Source organism: Ursus maritimus (genome assembly GCF_017311325.1).
Source record: "Ursus maritimus isolate PB19 chromosome X unlocalized genomic scaffold, ASM1731132v1 scaffold_X1, whole genome shotgun sequence".
Classification (NCBI taxonomy): Eukaryota; Metazoa; Chordata; class Mammalia; order Carnivora; family Ursidae; genus Ursus; species Ursus maritimus.
Window position 1 is genome coordinate 7,695,211 of NW_024423319.1, and position 15,741 is coordinate 7,710,951.

Genomic DNA, 15,741 nt, shown 5'->3' on the forward strand with positions numbered 1-15,741 from the left:
CATTTAAAGATAATTGAGGGGCGCCTGGGTGGCTCAGTCGTTAAGCATCTGCCTTCGGCTCAGGGCGTCATCCCAGAGTCCTGGGATTGAGCCCCACATCAGGCTCCTCCGCTAGGAGCCTGCTTCTCCCTCTCCCACTCCCACTGCCTGTGTTCCCTCTCTCGCTGGCTGTCTCTCTCTGTCAAATAAATAAATAAAATCTTTTTAAAAAAAGATAATTGAAAGAATAGACCTTAAATAAATAAACTGGCAATAAATATTTAATCACCAATTATGATACTTTTTCTGAAGGAAAAGGACAGGATGCCACTGGATTAGGTGGTCAGGGAAAGTCTCTGAGAAGTAAGAGTTAAAGTGAGATGTGAATTATGAATAAGAGTTAGCCATGCAAAAAGCATGAAAACAATATTCCCGGAAGAGGGAACAGCACGTGTCAAGGGTCTGAGGTGGGGGACACTTGGCTGCCTCAGCTGGTAAAGCATGTGACTTGATTTCAGGGCTGTGAGTTCTAGCCCCATGCTGGATGTGGAGCCTACTTTAAAAAAAGTTTTAAAAAAAAGGATCTGAAGTGGGAAAAAAATTTGATCTGCTTGAGGAACTTAAAAAAAGTCAATTTGTCTACAGAATTATGTAAGGGGACAATTATGTATATATAGGCAGGAATTTGATCATACAAAGTTTGGTGGGTAATGTTAAATAATTTGGAATTTATCCAAAGTTCAAATGCAGTATTTTGTAGGGTTTGACCTGGGCAAAACGACATAATTCAATTTTCTTTTTTTTTAAGATTTTATTTTGAAGTAATCTCTACACCCAACATGGGGCTCGAACCCTGAGACCAAGAGTTACATGCTCTACCACCTGAGCAGGCCAGGTACCCCTCAATTTCCATTTTTAAAAGATCACTCCAGTTGCTGTGGGGAAAATGGTTTGGTGGGAGAGAAGAACGAGCAGAGGACATTGAATGAGGAGGCTACTGAGGTAATATGAGAGATAGATGTTGGGAACTTAGGGCAGAGGCAATGTAGAAATGAGAAGAACCAGATCTGAGCCCCGAGGAATAGTCATTTAGGAATCATACTGGAAAGTGAGGTGTTGTGAAAGCCAGAAGCTGGTTCCAAGAGGGAAGGAATAATCAGGTGTGTCAGAAGCTGTGGAAAGGTCGAATTAGATAGGAATGGAAAATATGTCAAATTGATATGGCAGCTTCGCGATCTTTTCGGACCTCTGTAAAAGGAGTTTTAGTGGATTCAGAAGCTGTGTGTAAGTGGACCAGAGAGGTAGTACAGGCTTTCTCTTTCTAGCACGTCATCACTGCTGAGGACAACAAAAGTACTGGTTCATAGAGGAGAAACTGGGGCACCTGGGTGGCTCAGTTGGTTAAGTGTCCAACTCCTGGTTTCAGCTCAGATCATGATCTCGTGGTCGTGGGTCCAAGCCCCACATGGGGCTCTGTGCTCAGTGCATATTCTTTCTCCCTCTCCCTCTGCCCCTCCCCACTCTCTCTCTCTCTCTCAAGTAAATAAATGAAATCTGTTCATTTGTTTGAGAGAGAGAGAGAGAGTGAGCATGAGCTGGGGGCAGGGAGAGGGAGAAGCAGACTCCCCACTGAGCGGGGAGCCTGATGTGGGGCTCGATCCCAGGACCCTGGGATCACGACCTGAGCCGAAGGCAGACGCTTCACTGACTGAGCCACCCAGGTGCCCCAATAAATTAAATCTTTAAAATACTAGATAAGAAAACATCTACTTAAAATCCTCAAAGATCTGCAAGCTAAGGAATTATCGATAAAACCTAAGTGACTGTGAGAACACAGAGAAGTGAAGTAATGAAATCAGCTTTGTCCTAAAGACAACTGTGGTATTGGGGGACTTTGAGGATTTCAACTTTGCAAAAGCGGCCCAAAACATAGGGGTAAAAGACACAAAGCCAGAAACCAATTCAAGGTGGAAGGTCTAATAGAAGTCCTCTTCCCATTAAATTGGTGTCCAAATGGAATAAACCCTCATGAAGGACAACTTAAGCTTGCTCTCCAACCCCCTCCCCCAGGGAACTACAAAGGAATATTGCCTTGGTGGGTGCCAAGCAGGACACAGAGGAAAGAATTGGCCCAGAAGCTGTCATCATGCAGCCCTAATTCACACTGCCTGGGTGACTCAAGAAATGTCTAGCCATAAATTTAAAGTGATCTTGGCCTGTGAATGTTTCCAGACGCTTAGCGAAAGCAAGCATGGGTCCTTTGTTGAGGAAATTCACCTTTGTCCTAGATCTCAAGAATGTATTCAAATTATTTTATAAGGAAAGTGAGCAGCTTAGAAAAAAGTTGATTGCCGAAGAAAGAATTGAATTACCACAAGTGAGAACGGGCAAAAGTGGCAGGCAGCAGAGCCATATCTTGAAATAATTTAGGTGTTGGAATTATCATTTATATATTTATGTATTTATGTATATATGTATGTATTTATTTAAGTAGGCTCCATGCCCAACGTGGGGCTTGAAGCCACAACCCTGAGATCAAGAGTCACACACTCAACTGACCGAGCCACCCAGCTGCCCCTAGATACTGGAATTATTAAACACAGAATATAAGAACTATGTTTACTATGTTTAAAGAAATAAAAATGTGTGTGGGGAACAAGGAATTCTAAAGAATTCTAAAGATATTTGAAAAATTGTTTCATCAAACTTCTAGAAGTAAAAAAAAATCATGATAAAAATTAAGAACTCAATTGAAGAGATTAGCAGCAGATTAGACCCAATTAATTAGACAATTAATGAATTGGAAGACATTTCAGAAACAATTATTTACAAGAGAACTGAAAGTTCTCATGACAAGAAGAAAAATGTTTTAACTGTGTGGTAATGACATGTCAATTAGACTTATTGTGGTAATCGTATCACAATATACACAAATACCAAAGCAGTGTGTTGTACACCTGAAACTCATATAATGTTATATGTCAATAATATCTCAATTTAAAAAAGAAATTATTTAGCAGTGTTTGGGTGGTTTAGTAGGTTAAGCATCTGCCTTCAGCTCGGGTCATGATCCCAGGGTCCTGGGATCAAGCCCCGTGTGGGGCTCCCTGCTCAGCGAGGTATCTGCTTCTCCCTGTCCCTCTCTTGCTGCTCCTCCCACATTTGCTCTCTCTCTCTCAAATAAATAAATAAATAATATTTATTTATTTGACAGAAAGAGAGACAGTGAGAGAGGGAACACAAGCAGGGGGAGGGTCAGAGGAAGAAGGAGTAGCAGGCTTCCTGCTGAGCAGGGAGCCCCATGTGGGGCTCGATCCCAGGACCCTGGGATTATGACCTGAGCCAAAGGCAGACGCTTAAAGACTGAGCCACCTAGGTGCCCCAAAAGACATTATTTGGAAATCAGCAGAGAAAGGCAAAAAAAAAAAAAAAAAATAGAATATACGAGAAAAGCACATAATTATTTCCTAGGTGGCTTTTGCTATTTGGTAAGTTTTAAATTAAGTTGTATAACATAATGCCTAGTAGATGGTACTGGGACAACTGAACGTCCGCATGCAGAAGAATTGTGAGTCAATTCTCTCTTTTTCTTATAAAATGTCACTTGGATTTTATCACTGGGATTCATGGCGTCAACTCTGCTGTCCCTGCATGAACTGAATCACAGCTGTGTAGTGACTAGTTGCCAACAAGTTTTGAAAGAAGTGATGTGACTGGTTAGTGATTGCGACGCGCGTCTGTCAATTACCTAGTTTCCTGCGGACTGAAAAGCTATTGGCAAAGTCTGTACTTCATGCAATTACTTCCAGCTGATGCACCGTGGTAACTCAAATTGAACTGTGTTGTTGGGAGACCGGTGTCGTTTAACTAAACTTTGGTAACTAATATCTGTGCTTATTGGAACCAAGCAAAGTGAGAACTATCTGTATACACACTATGTATTCGATTCTCCCTTCAAGTGTTCGGTAACGCTCACATATAGTACAAGCACCTCGCAATACTGGGCTTCCATTTATTCCCTCCCAACATTTGGGCTACTTTAGTCATATATTTTTCTTTTACAGATGCTACAAACCCACAAAATATTGATCATTTTTGTACCATTTTTGAATAAGAAGGAAGTCTTCATACCTACCCCCATATTTCCTGTTTCCAGTGCTCTGCATTTCTCTGTATAGATCTAGATTTTTTTAAAAGATTTTGTTTTTAAGGACTCTCTACACCCAGCATGGGGCTTGAACTTAGAACCCCAAGATCAAGGGTTGCATGGTCTTCCAACTGAGCCAGCCAGGCGCCCCTATATAGATACAGATTTTCATCCTATATGAGGCCTGAAGGACTTCCTTTCCCATTTCTTGGAGTTCAGGTCTTTTGGTGCTGAACTCTTTCAGTTTTCATGTATCTGAAAAAAATCTTTATTTTGCCTTTGTTTCAAAAGATCTATTCGCTGGGTGAAGAAATCTAGGTTGATTTTTTTTCTTTCACTACTTTAAAGATGTTCCACTGTCTGCTGGCTTGCCTTTTTTCCTGATGAGATATCTCCTATCATCTGTATGTAATGTGTCTTTTTTTTCTTCTGGCTGCTTTTAAGATTTTCTCAATGACTGGTTTTAAGCAGCGTGATTGTCATGTGCCCTGGTGTAGTTTTCTTCATGTTTCTTGTGCTTGGGGTTCGTTGATCTTACTAAGAATTTGCCGATGTATAGGTCGTGGGGTGTGAGAAATGTTAGCTATTATTATCTGCACGAATAATTTAAATACTTATCAACATACAATGTACACCCATAAGTGTATATTTTTTCATTGCCCCAAATATCCCGGGTTTGAGGCTATTCAAACAAGAATCATTCATCAGGGAAATCAAAAGAAGCTTATTTTGCTGTGTGATCAAAGGGTAAATCACGTTCTTTCTCTGGGTCTCAATATTCTACTTGGTAAAACAAGAAAGTTGAGCTCCATTATATGACCATATGATTCTACTATTATCAGGTGCCTTGTTGCCTTTGTATTGATCAGTTTCCAGAGGATAGTAAACTGTTTTCTGACTTCCATATTTGAAAACCTATCTCCAAGTCTGCAGTAGGCTCGAGTAACAGAACTCTCTGTCCTCTCTGTTGTTGATTTTCTGCCATTTGATACTTTGAGTACATAAAAGAGTGACCCACCATATTTAAAAATAGAAGTACAGCAAGACCAAAGTAACCCTTTGTGCATTTTTTTCAGGGATGTGAGAGCGGAGTGGGGTTGCCTAATGGGAGTCTGGGACTCCATCTGAAATAAAGATTTGGAATTTTGAGTCTTGAGACATCAGAATCCACTTCCTAGAGCACACCCTGAGCTATCACCATCTGTGCGTTTATATTTATATTTTTGGGAGGGTAATGAATTTATAAAACAAGATAATTCTAATACTAATACTAATAGTAAACATTTATATAGAGTTTGCTATGTGTCAGGCATTGCTCTAAGGGTTTTGAAAGTATTAACTCAATCCTCACAATGCTCCTATGAGCTAGGCACAATTATTATCCCCATTGAACAAACAAGGAAACTGAGGCACAAAGCTATTAAGATTTCTTTTATTACATTGATAAGGGATCCTACACCAAGCAAAAATAAGTGGAACCCTTTTAAAATAATTAAAACAGAAATGATAAATGCAAGGCAATGTGGAGACTTCATATGGAGAAAAGAGGTTTTGTCAGAATCCCACAAACTAATTCTGACAAGGTCCATAACAAAACACCCATGACATTAGGCCTTTTCCTGCCTCCAGCCCTTGTTGACATTGGTTCCCGAAGGAGGAAAAAGGAGACTGAGAACTAGGCCTCAGGGCTTCTGAGTGCAACATTGCCAGCGCCCCAACACCTGTTAGATCCGGTTCTCAAGAAGTTTTGAAGTTTCGAAATGCATCCTGGTATTGTTTCTAAATCAGTTCCTTGCTGCGTCTGGAGAAATCAGACTGTCCCTTTTCCAACGTGCTTAAACCTTTCACTTGAGATTCCAGAGCCCATGTTTCCTTTGTAGAAAATAGGGACAAGACTTCCTAAAAGTCACAACTACCACAATCTCAAAGCCCCCAGTCCCGCTCTGCTCCAGGCCCCACAACCTTTTGGTCAGGCCCAGCTGGGTCCACATCGGACCAGAGCCACCATGTGTTATCAGTGCCTGTGACCAATTTGGTGATGGAAGAATCAGCAGCGGGCAACCGGGCTAATCCAAGTCTGAGAAGCACATTTACTTATTCAGCCAAATACTGGGACTGGAGTCTCTAACATAATGTAGAACGTGGGCTTGTTCCCCCAACCAGATGCCAGAAGTTGGGAGCAAACTTTGAAGCTGGAAGAGAACAGTGGTGTAGGACTGAGTGCCCCCAATCGATTTTACACTCAGATGGGTGCAGCAGTGGTTGGGGGAAGTTCCCGAGTGACAAACGAGGAAGCCTGAGCCACCAGAGACGCCAGCCCAGCCTCCCCCACGGGCACAACGAGGGGGGGGGGGACAATGCTCTCCTGACTCGGGCCCTTAGAACCCTAGCCAGAGGCAGAAATTCTGGCCAGACCATTGTGCACAGGGGCAGGGGTGAGCGGGGGGGGGGCAGGGTGCAAGTCCCACATTGTTCGGGACCCTGAAGCAAACCCCGGCGACTTTCCAGAGCTCACCCTCTTCAAAGTCGGGCTAACTAAACGGCAGGCCTAGGGATGAGCCCTGTGCCACGCCCTCCTCCCCGCACAATCGCCGTGTCTAGGTGGCTTTGTGAGTCACCCAGACCCTCCGTAATAAGGCCACGGTGGGTGGGGCCGCCTCGCACTTTCTCGCCCCTTCCCACCCTGACTCAGCCCTCGGCCGATTGAGCTCCCCTCGCCGGCGGGCCGCCGCCGCCGCTGTGCCCGCCCCACCGGGCATGCTCAGAGCCCGGGCGGGCTCCGACTGGCGGCAGGCAGCGGCCGGCGAGCGGCGCGGGGCCCCGGCGCCCCGGTCCCTTTAAATCCGGCCGGCCGGTTGCTAGGCAACGGCGCGGCCCGCGCTGGCGCTGCACTGCAGAGGCTCTGCCCCGCGCCGGCCGGGCCGGGTCGCGGTGGCTAGCGCCGAGCCCAGGGCTGCCGCCAGCCGGTGGTGGCTGGCTTCGGGGAAGAGGGGCCAGGGCCCGCCGGACCCCACCCACGTCTCCAGGTACGTCTGCGCGCGGGAGCGCCGGGGCTCCCCCGGGCTCGCCGCTGAGGGACCCCGGGCTGAGGCACCCCGTCGCCCCCCAACTCGGACCCCCCCTCCCAACTGCGGCTCTCTGCTCTCCTCCGAGCCTCGAGCCCCGGGGCCGGGAGCTGGCGAGCGCGGGGACCTAGGGGAACAGGGTGTGGGAGTGGGGTGCGGGAGGAGGAGTGGGGTCAGGCCTCGCCCGCTGCCCTCGCCCCCCCCACCCCCCAACTCCGCCCGCCAAGGGGTAGGGACTGGGGAGGTGGCAGGGAGCGCCCAGACCCGAGCCCCCTTCTCCGCACTGGAAGCGGCGATGGCAGGAGTTTGTTAACCATTTACCGAGAAAACCCCCAAACTATGCACGCATAGATACGGCTTTATAGCGAGAATGTGACTTCCATACTAATCAAGTACTCAGCCTCTGGAATTAAGGTAACTCGGTATCTTTTCTTCTTCAAGGAGTAGTTTCACACTAGTAACAAAGAATTGGAGGGTCAAAACCCTTTACAGGGCCCAGTTTTCAATGGTACTTTGCTTCACTCTCAATGTCTGCCAAACAATAGGGAAGACAATTTGTCCCGTGAAGTGAACACTTGGCTCAAATGGTAGGACCCTGAAAGCTTAAGGCAAAAAAGCGAGATCACTTTCCTTTTTAATGATTTCGCAAATTAACCCGCCTCCGAGGGAGGGAGGCAAGGCCTAGGCCCCAGCCCTTTGCTAAGATGCCTCTTGGCAGGGTCGTTAATAACAAGCATGCTCCTGCGGCCGCCAGCAGTGGCTCGTTCGCTCAGGGGGTGCTAAAGACCGGGAGATACCGTGTGGAGTAACCTGCCACCATGATTCTTGTCCTATTTGATATTTGCATTGCTTGGGGACGGAGGACTTGGTGGCATAACAGTTGGGAAAGTGGGTTGGCAAGTTAAAAAGAAAACTTGCTTCAAAGTGGCTGGCATCACATTTTAGATAGGCCACACGGCATTCTAAGTATATCGCTTGTCATTTTAAGCTACATCTTGGATATAAACACGGATTTGGGCATTCTGGTTAATTATATTTTCTAATTATGCTGTGGGGATTTTATTTTCAGTTCAAACTGGAGAAGGAGAACAACGGTACCCAATAGAAGACCTTGGACGTCGGAGAGTGTAAGTACAGCTGTGCGGGCTGATAGCTTGTTACTGTGGGTGTTCAGAAGTCCAGAGCCTCACCCAACACCAAGTCTTCAACCTTGTAACCAGATCGTTAATCTGCATTGTCAGCACACTCTCAAAAAAGTCTCAGGAAAATACAAAAGAAAAGTGTCCTGGAGACTTTAGCTAAGCCAAATAACCTTTGAGGGGAGAAAAAAAGTCCTTTTCCTACCATGTTCCCCAAAATACTGTTGCAGAAACCAGAGAAATTATAAGTATGTACAAAACCTTAGTTAGAAGCACAGCATTATAGGATTTTCAGAAAGACTACGAAGGCTCATTCGTTCAGCAGATAGTTGGTGGTGGCTACTGGGTGTAGGGAAACAAAGATGGGTAAGATACCAGGAGATCACAGTCTATCGGTGAAGTAGAGTATGATGAAATGCTGTCGAAGCAGCATGGGAAAAACTCGAGTGCAGAGTCATCCTTGCTCATCTTCCAACCGGTACTCCAACTGTGATGCTTCTAAGAAGTTATTGGTGGCTCTGAAAAACACTGGGGCATTTGGAAAGTTCTGGGTAAAGCAACTGGAGATAAAATGCAAATATCTTCAGTTGTGGGAAAGATGACCTCAGAATCACTTTGGCTTCAGAAATGTGGGGGCATGAGCCACCTTCGGGATTTGGGGCTGACCTTCCCTGAGGATACGGGTTAAATTAATGCAGGATTTGAGTTTAGGGTACTCACTGCTTGTTTTAATAGCACCCACACCCCCCCCAACTGACTCTTTCTGGGGCCTGATAACTTCAGGCTGGCAGCTTCGGAGCACATCTCTTTGGAGAAGGGTTGGGTTGTTTGACTGGCTGGTTTCTGTTCCAAGGGAGGGTAAGGAAAATCTAAAAAAGAACAAAACCTGTTGTTTACAGTAGACTTTACAATTGCTTCCGTTTTCGTTTTTATTCATTTCTCTTAACCACCTGTGAAATGGGTATATATTGTCCCTATTTTATACTGGGAGAAACTGAGGCTCACAAAAGGTAAGTTCTCCAATTGTTCTAAAGTGTGGGAGTCAAGATATCTGGCACCCCTCAGGATTTTTTCACTATAATCCTCACACTCTGTTCCTTTCGCAAGAACTTCCTTTTCCTTCATCCCCACGATTTTGCACGCTAATAACGTGTTCCCCCACCTTGACTTCAGACACTTCATTTGGGTCCTCATTTTGGTATTTAACATTTTTCTGTGAGCCAGTGGTCCCCAGGAGGGTGGAGAATGGAGGAATGGAGAAGCTCCCCTAGAGGGGCTAGAATCTTCTCAAATAAGGAGAGAGAGTAATGATGGTAGCGCTTTGTGCCTGGGAACAGTGGAGGCAGGAAAAAAAAGGTCGAGAACTGTTTTTAAGTGAGAACAGATCAGACAATTGAGCCAAGAAGCCAGGCCAGTGACTTTCTTTGTAGCAGACTTTTTTTTTTTCTCCTTCCTTATTTTGGCCAAGCAGTTTTTCTGAGGGTTGGGAGAACTGAAACCATCCAAGAATAATGGGAAAAAGTTCCCTGCGCTAAGAAGGGCCCTTTGTCTTCCCCTTACTGCTCCTGGGCTGTGACTACAAGCCACGCCTCTAGTCGAGGGTGGCTGGGGGGCTGAGTGCCTTGACAACAGTTTGACCGTCCCAGGTTGGAGATGACCTTTTGCAACGGCCATTCCCAATTTATGAAGTTTGGGATGAAACACTGTTGCAAGGCGAGGGGGTGGGGGAAGCCTCTGGAGGTTTTCCAGAACTGTTTCCCAGTCCCTGCCTACCCCTGCCTGGAAGAAGAATCGCATTTTGCAGACAGATGTAGATTTATGCAAAAGAGATGGTCCTGAAAGTTTGAAATAAAATTCCAATGTAAATGAGATAAGGCAACGGAAAAAAAAAAGTCTTTGATTTTTTAGCTTAGCAAATTTCCCTAAAGCATGTGATTTTAAAAATGAATATTTTAGAAAACAAGTAATTAGATTTCACATATTTAACCACTTATCCATGTTAATATGAGTCTATTCCCCAGGGCCCCCTACCTTGAAAATGGAAATGAGATGGTTTTGTGGGTTTCTCGTTTCACAGTAAATAGTGGTACATTATTTTCTGGAGCTATTTGACGACAGTTGTGCGTTCACTTAAGATTTTTGTGGAATGGTTTGCCTAAAGATCCATAATAAGGGGTCACTCTTCGCTTAGCTCTCAACGAGTCTTTTATGCTACATCACATTTCATTATAAATTTATTTGCAATTTATCAGTGGTTCCCAAATTCTTTAGATGAATATAATCCACTTCGAGGAGTCAGGAGATCCCTTACTCCACCAAAATGCCCTACTACTTTGCCACCAAAAAAAGAAAGTCACTAGAGGATAAATGGTGATGTTTTCAGAGAGACACTAACTAGAACGATCAGGAGTTTATTATTAATTTATGTCAGGCACAAATGAATGATGTAGCCGTATTACACCCTTGTCTTAACAGTGCAGTCCCAAGGACTTCTGGGGGATTGCTGTTTTAGAGGACCATTCATGTTATTCTTGCCACATGACTTTATATTGCTTTCCTGTGTTCTGGCTTGTTTGTTTCTTTGAATTTTTCATCTCTTGGACCTCCTTCCCTTACTTTTTAGTCCTTCAGTGACCAATGTAGTGTTGGGTAGGCAGTCACAGTAGTAAATGTTCACAATTGACCCACTAAAAAGGCATGCTTATACTTTCAATAATGGCTTCTGGTTTGATTTGCCGTATGCTGCAACAAATTACCCAATCAAGTTTATTGAGAGCAAAATGGCTGCCCTGGCAGGATAGAGGAGTGTCATTGTTTCAAAGTGTGTTCCTTGTCCTTGCCAGAGAATACTAATGTCATACTTGTTCTGCATAAAAAACAAACAGCGCAGTTTGGGAAGAGAAAATGAGACTGGCAGCTTTTACCCCCCAGTCTGGGCTTTGCCATACTCTGTGACTAGATTTGGGAACAAGCCCTTAAAGAATATCTTGCCAATGAAAGAGGGGGGAAAAAAGAAAGAGAGAAGGAAAGAAAGAAAGCGAAAGAAAGAAGGAAAGAAAGAAGGAAAGAAAAGAGAAAGAAAGAAAGAAAGAAAGAAAGAAAGAAAGAAAGAAAAGGCAGCTCAGAGACCCCTTGACCCTATCCTGTGTAAGCCATGGGAGGGAAATTCCAGAAGGCTTTTCAAACCTTTCTCTTTCTGTCCTTTGATATGTGACATGCAATTCTCCTTACCCTCCCCCCTTCATTTTTCCTCTCTCCTTTTGTGGCCCTTTAAAAAAAATACCTAAGCTCTGAAAATAGTGGGTTGTTTTCTTTCAGTTTGTGGAATGAAACCTAGCAGAAGAATAAAGAGGAATTTTAGAGCGAGCCCTGACCTGGGAGACAGGGTCTCAGTTTTACCACTACAGGCTGTGTGGACTTGGTCAAGTCACCTGACTTCTCTGAGCCTCAGTTATAAAATAAGCAGATTCTTCCCAGTTCTCTGAAAAGTACTGACTGTATCAGGAAATTGCACAGAGACTCGAGGAAGAAAGGTAGTGAAATTGAAGAGAAAGAAAATGTGTATATGTTTTTGCCACAGATTTATGGGAGGGTTGGAGATAGAAGTCACTTTCTCAAGGTGCAAAATTATTAATGAAAAGAGTTTTTTCTGTTTTAACCTTGTTCTGTACCCAGATCTCGATCTCAGATTTCTCATTATCACTATCTCTAGGGATACAGTGGCCTCACCATACTTGCCCCCTGCACACCCCCCTTCCCGATCAATCTCACCAATGCCTTTCGTCCAGAGTTAGGTACAAGGAATAGTAATCTGTGTTCCGTTGCTACCTGATTAGAAGCATTTGTGTCTTTTACAGAATTGTCTGGTGAAACTGCGACTGCTAAAAAATGTGACTGGCAATTAGCTTCCAGTCTTCTCTCTTTCCTCTGTTCCTTTCTTTTCTGAACACAGTGATAACTCCCAGTCATTTGCATTCATATTTCTAAGAGAGGAGAGAAACCAGAATTAGGATGATCTTCCCCTTTAAGAAAAGCTAGAGCATAGATGCTTCTGGGTGGTGATTTAGTAGAATAATAAAAGTCAGAAAGGACTATTTCAAGAGAAAGGAGATGATGCTTCAATGGCAAATATAGACCATGAATTTCAAATCTCCGCTTATAACCGTGGTCTCGTTAACTAAACTTAAATAAAGCTTGGTTTATGGCTTTTGAACCAATCATTCTAACACCTTCACTGCATATCTGTATCTTTCCCTTTCCTCAAAACCAAGTAGTTGCCAGTGGGGAGTGTACCCTTGGGGATAGCGGGTCCCTTCCCTCTTTCTTGGGTGGGATCAGGCATGCTCAGTACACGTAGATAGCAAGTTTACTCTCGCACCGTAGCAAGGGAAATCTAACATTTAAACTACTGTTGTTAAAAGACATACTGGAGAGATAATATACCAAAAAGTGGTCATCTCAGAGCCATGCGATTATGAGGGAGATTCCTTTTGGTTTTTGTGCTTTCCTGTGTTTTCCAAAATTCTACAGGGGCTTCCACTACTGTTAGACTTTTTATATTATATGAAGTGTTATCTAAATATATATTACATACGAAATAATATTATAACATTATAATCTGTACTAATAGTAAAGAAAATGTTACCTTAAAAAAGAAACACAGCAATTGCCATTTTCTGTTGCCAAGATAAAACTGTATTTGTGTGCATGGGAAAAAGAGATGCAGGCATACTTTGATTTTCCTCAGTGGTGAGGCTACAAATACATTGCAGCAGATGAATGTATAAACTGAATGAAGCGCCCCTCCTCCTTCTTCCCCTTTGGCAGTCCCTGCAGTTGCTCGTTCGGTGGTTTCAGATGCCAGTGGCCTTTCAGTGTGTTGCTTGGGTCCTTCTTTCTCCCTACTCTGGCGAGTAGTTATGGTTGATCAGATATTTCCGTATGTTAGGAAAGCTGTGTGTTATGGATTCTCTTTGAATAGGAGAGATTCCTTTTGGAACAAATAAATATCCTCTGAGTTTTAGAAATTTGAAAAGTTGCTTGTGGTTTGGTACGTTACGTTTTCACCTGAAAACTACACTTGGAGTCAGTATCCCGAGAAGGACACATTCAGTGGCATTCATATTTTCACTCGTTGACATTCGGTTCTCATCATGAAATTGCTGTCAAAATGGATAGAATTTTGTACACTTGGCAGTCTTGCCTAAAAGCAAAGCCCAAGACTGGAATAGCAGGAATTCGCAGGTCAAGACAGAAGGGCATTTGGCAGTTACTCACAAGGAAGTCTGCGTGGTATACTTTACCAAAAGCAGCTCACATTGCATTAAGCCCGGATGGTTTAGTCACTTTAAAGAATGAATAAATAGTCCGACGCAAAAGAACTAGAAAAAAAAAATCAGGCACGTTGGAAGCACAGGTATTAGCCTACTATTAATATTAACCTGTTAATTTGAAATCACTTTTATTCTTTGGAAGCAGTCCGCTTTCATGTGTACTGTTGCTCTCTCCTAGCAACGTTTTCTCTCCGGTAAATAGCCAGAAGTGTCCATTGATTGGTTATGGGGCCTCGCAACAGAAACTTTTAACGCTGGCAGAGTCTGTGGAATGTCACTGGTGTTCAGTTCTAAGGAGGGACCCGAAGCTCTCTCAGGGAGTTAGAGGGAGCGCTCGTCCTCAACTATTTAGGCTCTTTCGCCCGTGAGCCACTCCAAGTAGTTCTTCGCATGACACCAGCTGCCAGTGTAAACAGTGTGCCTTGATTTTAAATTTTGTTTTTCAGGAATTGGAAGACGTACCTGGAGAAATGGACGCTAGAAGAAAACACTGGAAGGAGAACATGTTTGCTCCTTTTTTTAGCGCACAGGACGTTCTAGATGAGGCTTCTCAGCCTGAATCTTCTTCTGAACAAATGACTTTAGATAAGGCCAATAGAATAGAAGGGATTTATAATTTGTCTAGTAGAAAGTTTCAAGAAGAAAATAAATTTAAGAGGAAAGAATTTATTCCTCAACTAAATGAAAAAGAACAAGAACCAAATTTAAGAGAGAGAAAGATAAACATTTCAAAGAACGAAGCAGACACAAATTCTATCTCCTGTGATTCCTCTAATTTGGATATGGTGACCGAAGAAAGCTTTAATAGCACAGAAGACCGTTCTACCTGGAGTACAAAGGAATTACCAATCCTACCACGACAAGACATAAAGAAGAAATTTACCGAAGGAATGTCTCCAAAACTTCGCCTGAATCTTTTGAATGAAGAACTGGAAGAACTTAACATGAAATGCAGGAAAATAGAAGAGGAATTTGAAAATGCCGAAAAAGAACTTTTGAACTCCAAAAAAGAAGTCTCCTCCAAACCCCTCAAGTTTCAGGAAACAGGGGGAGAAACTTCGAAGAAAGACTGGGAGCTCCAAGCTTTAAGAAATGACCTCTCCGAAAAAGCGACAAACGTCCAGAACCTAACCGAAGAGCTGCAGCAAGCCAAAGAACTCATCCACAAGCTGAGCCTCGAGAACCGGGAGTTAAAAGAGGCCGTTCGGAAGCTCAGGCGGCAAACCGAGATCGGAAACGCGCTCTTGAAGGAAGAGATGAAACTGTACTATGAGTTAGAGATGGAAAAGATCCGCGGGGAGCTGGACGCCATCAAGAACGAGCTGAGAGCCGAGAAGACCCTGCAAGCAAGAAATAACAGGGCCCTGGAGTTGCTTAGGAAACACTTCGCGTCCGTGACGTCATCAAGTACCCTGGACAGCTTGACGGAGGATTTTTTTTAAAACTCAGACAAATAAAAAAAAGCCTTTCATGAGGCAAATCATGGAGCCAAATCAGTGTTTCTTGTGCTTTCTTTGTGTGCCACTTAAAATGTGGGCCACGAGAAGTGGTTGTTCGTCTGGGTGGAATCGGGCTATCCATAAAAGTGTGTAAGCGTTAACGTCAAAGCTTCTGTCTTTTTCTTGTGACGTTATTGCGAGAGTCCAAATGGAAATGAAGCTTCAGAAATCTCTTTTTTATCTATACATTTCACTCAAAGATGTGTAGTGATTCACCAAATCATTTACGAGTACAAATCCACAGCCATTTTGTGATCTTGTGAGCAATATGTCCTTGGCACGTGAATATTCCATCTGTGTTCGTTGATGTTAACAATAAAAATCTTGTTTGTGTGTATAAGCATAACATGTGTCTCTGGGTCTTATAGCTGCCTGTTCAGACTCAATGGGATACTAAAAATGTATCTGCTTTCTTTGAGATCCAACCTTAATTAGGCACATATAAACATCTCTGGAAAAAATGCAGCTTTCCCCCCCCTGCTGTTTTCCCCATGCTTTCTCCCTTGACCTGGCCACGGTTCCCATAGACTGCAAGACGACTTAAGAGACATGGCTGTGACCTTTGCTAGAGCCCTGATT

The 15,741-nt window shown here is 43.7% G+C and overlaps 1 protein-coding gene across 1 annotated transcript; it reads left to right on the plus strand.

The window, feature by feature from the left end:
* The first annotated feature begins 7,020 nt into the window (after positions 1–7,020).
* CCDC160 (coiled-coil domain containing 160) lies at positions 7,021–15,156 on the plus strand. The gene is made up of 3 exons (XM_040627479.1): positions 7,021–7,152; positions 8,261–8,318; positions 14,110–15,156. The coding sequence occupies exon 3, from the start codon at positions 14,134–14,136 to the stop codon at positions 15,103–15,105; it is 972 nt and encodes a 323-aa protein (XP_040483413.1). The 5' UTR covers positions 7,021–7,152; positions 8,261–8,318; positions 14,110–14,133; the 3' UTR covers positions 15,106–15,156.
* Positions 15,157–15,741: the final 585 nt, after the last annotated feature.

What these genes read in the sequence shown, in the direction of transcription:
- CCDC160 (XM_040627479.1), top strand. Translation starts at nt 14,134, where the DNA reads ATGGACGCTAGAAGAAAACACTGGAAGGAGAACATGTTTGCTCCTTTT.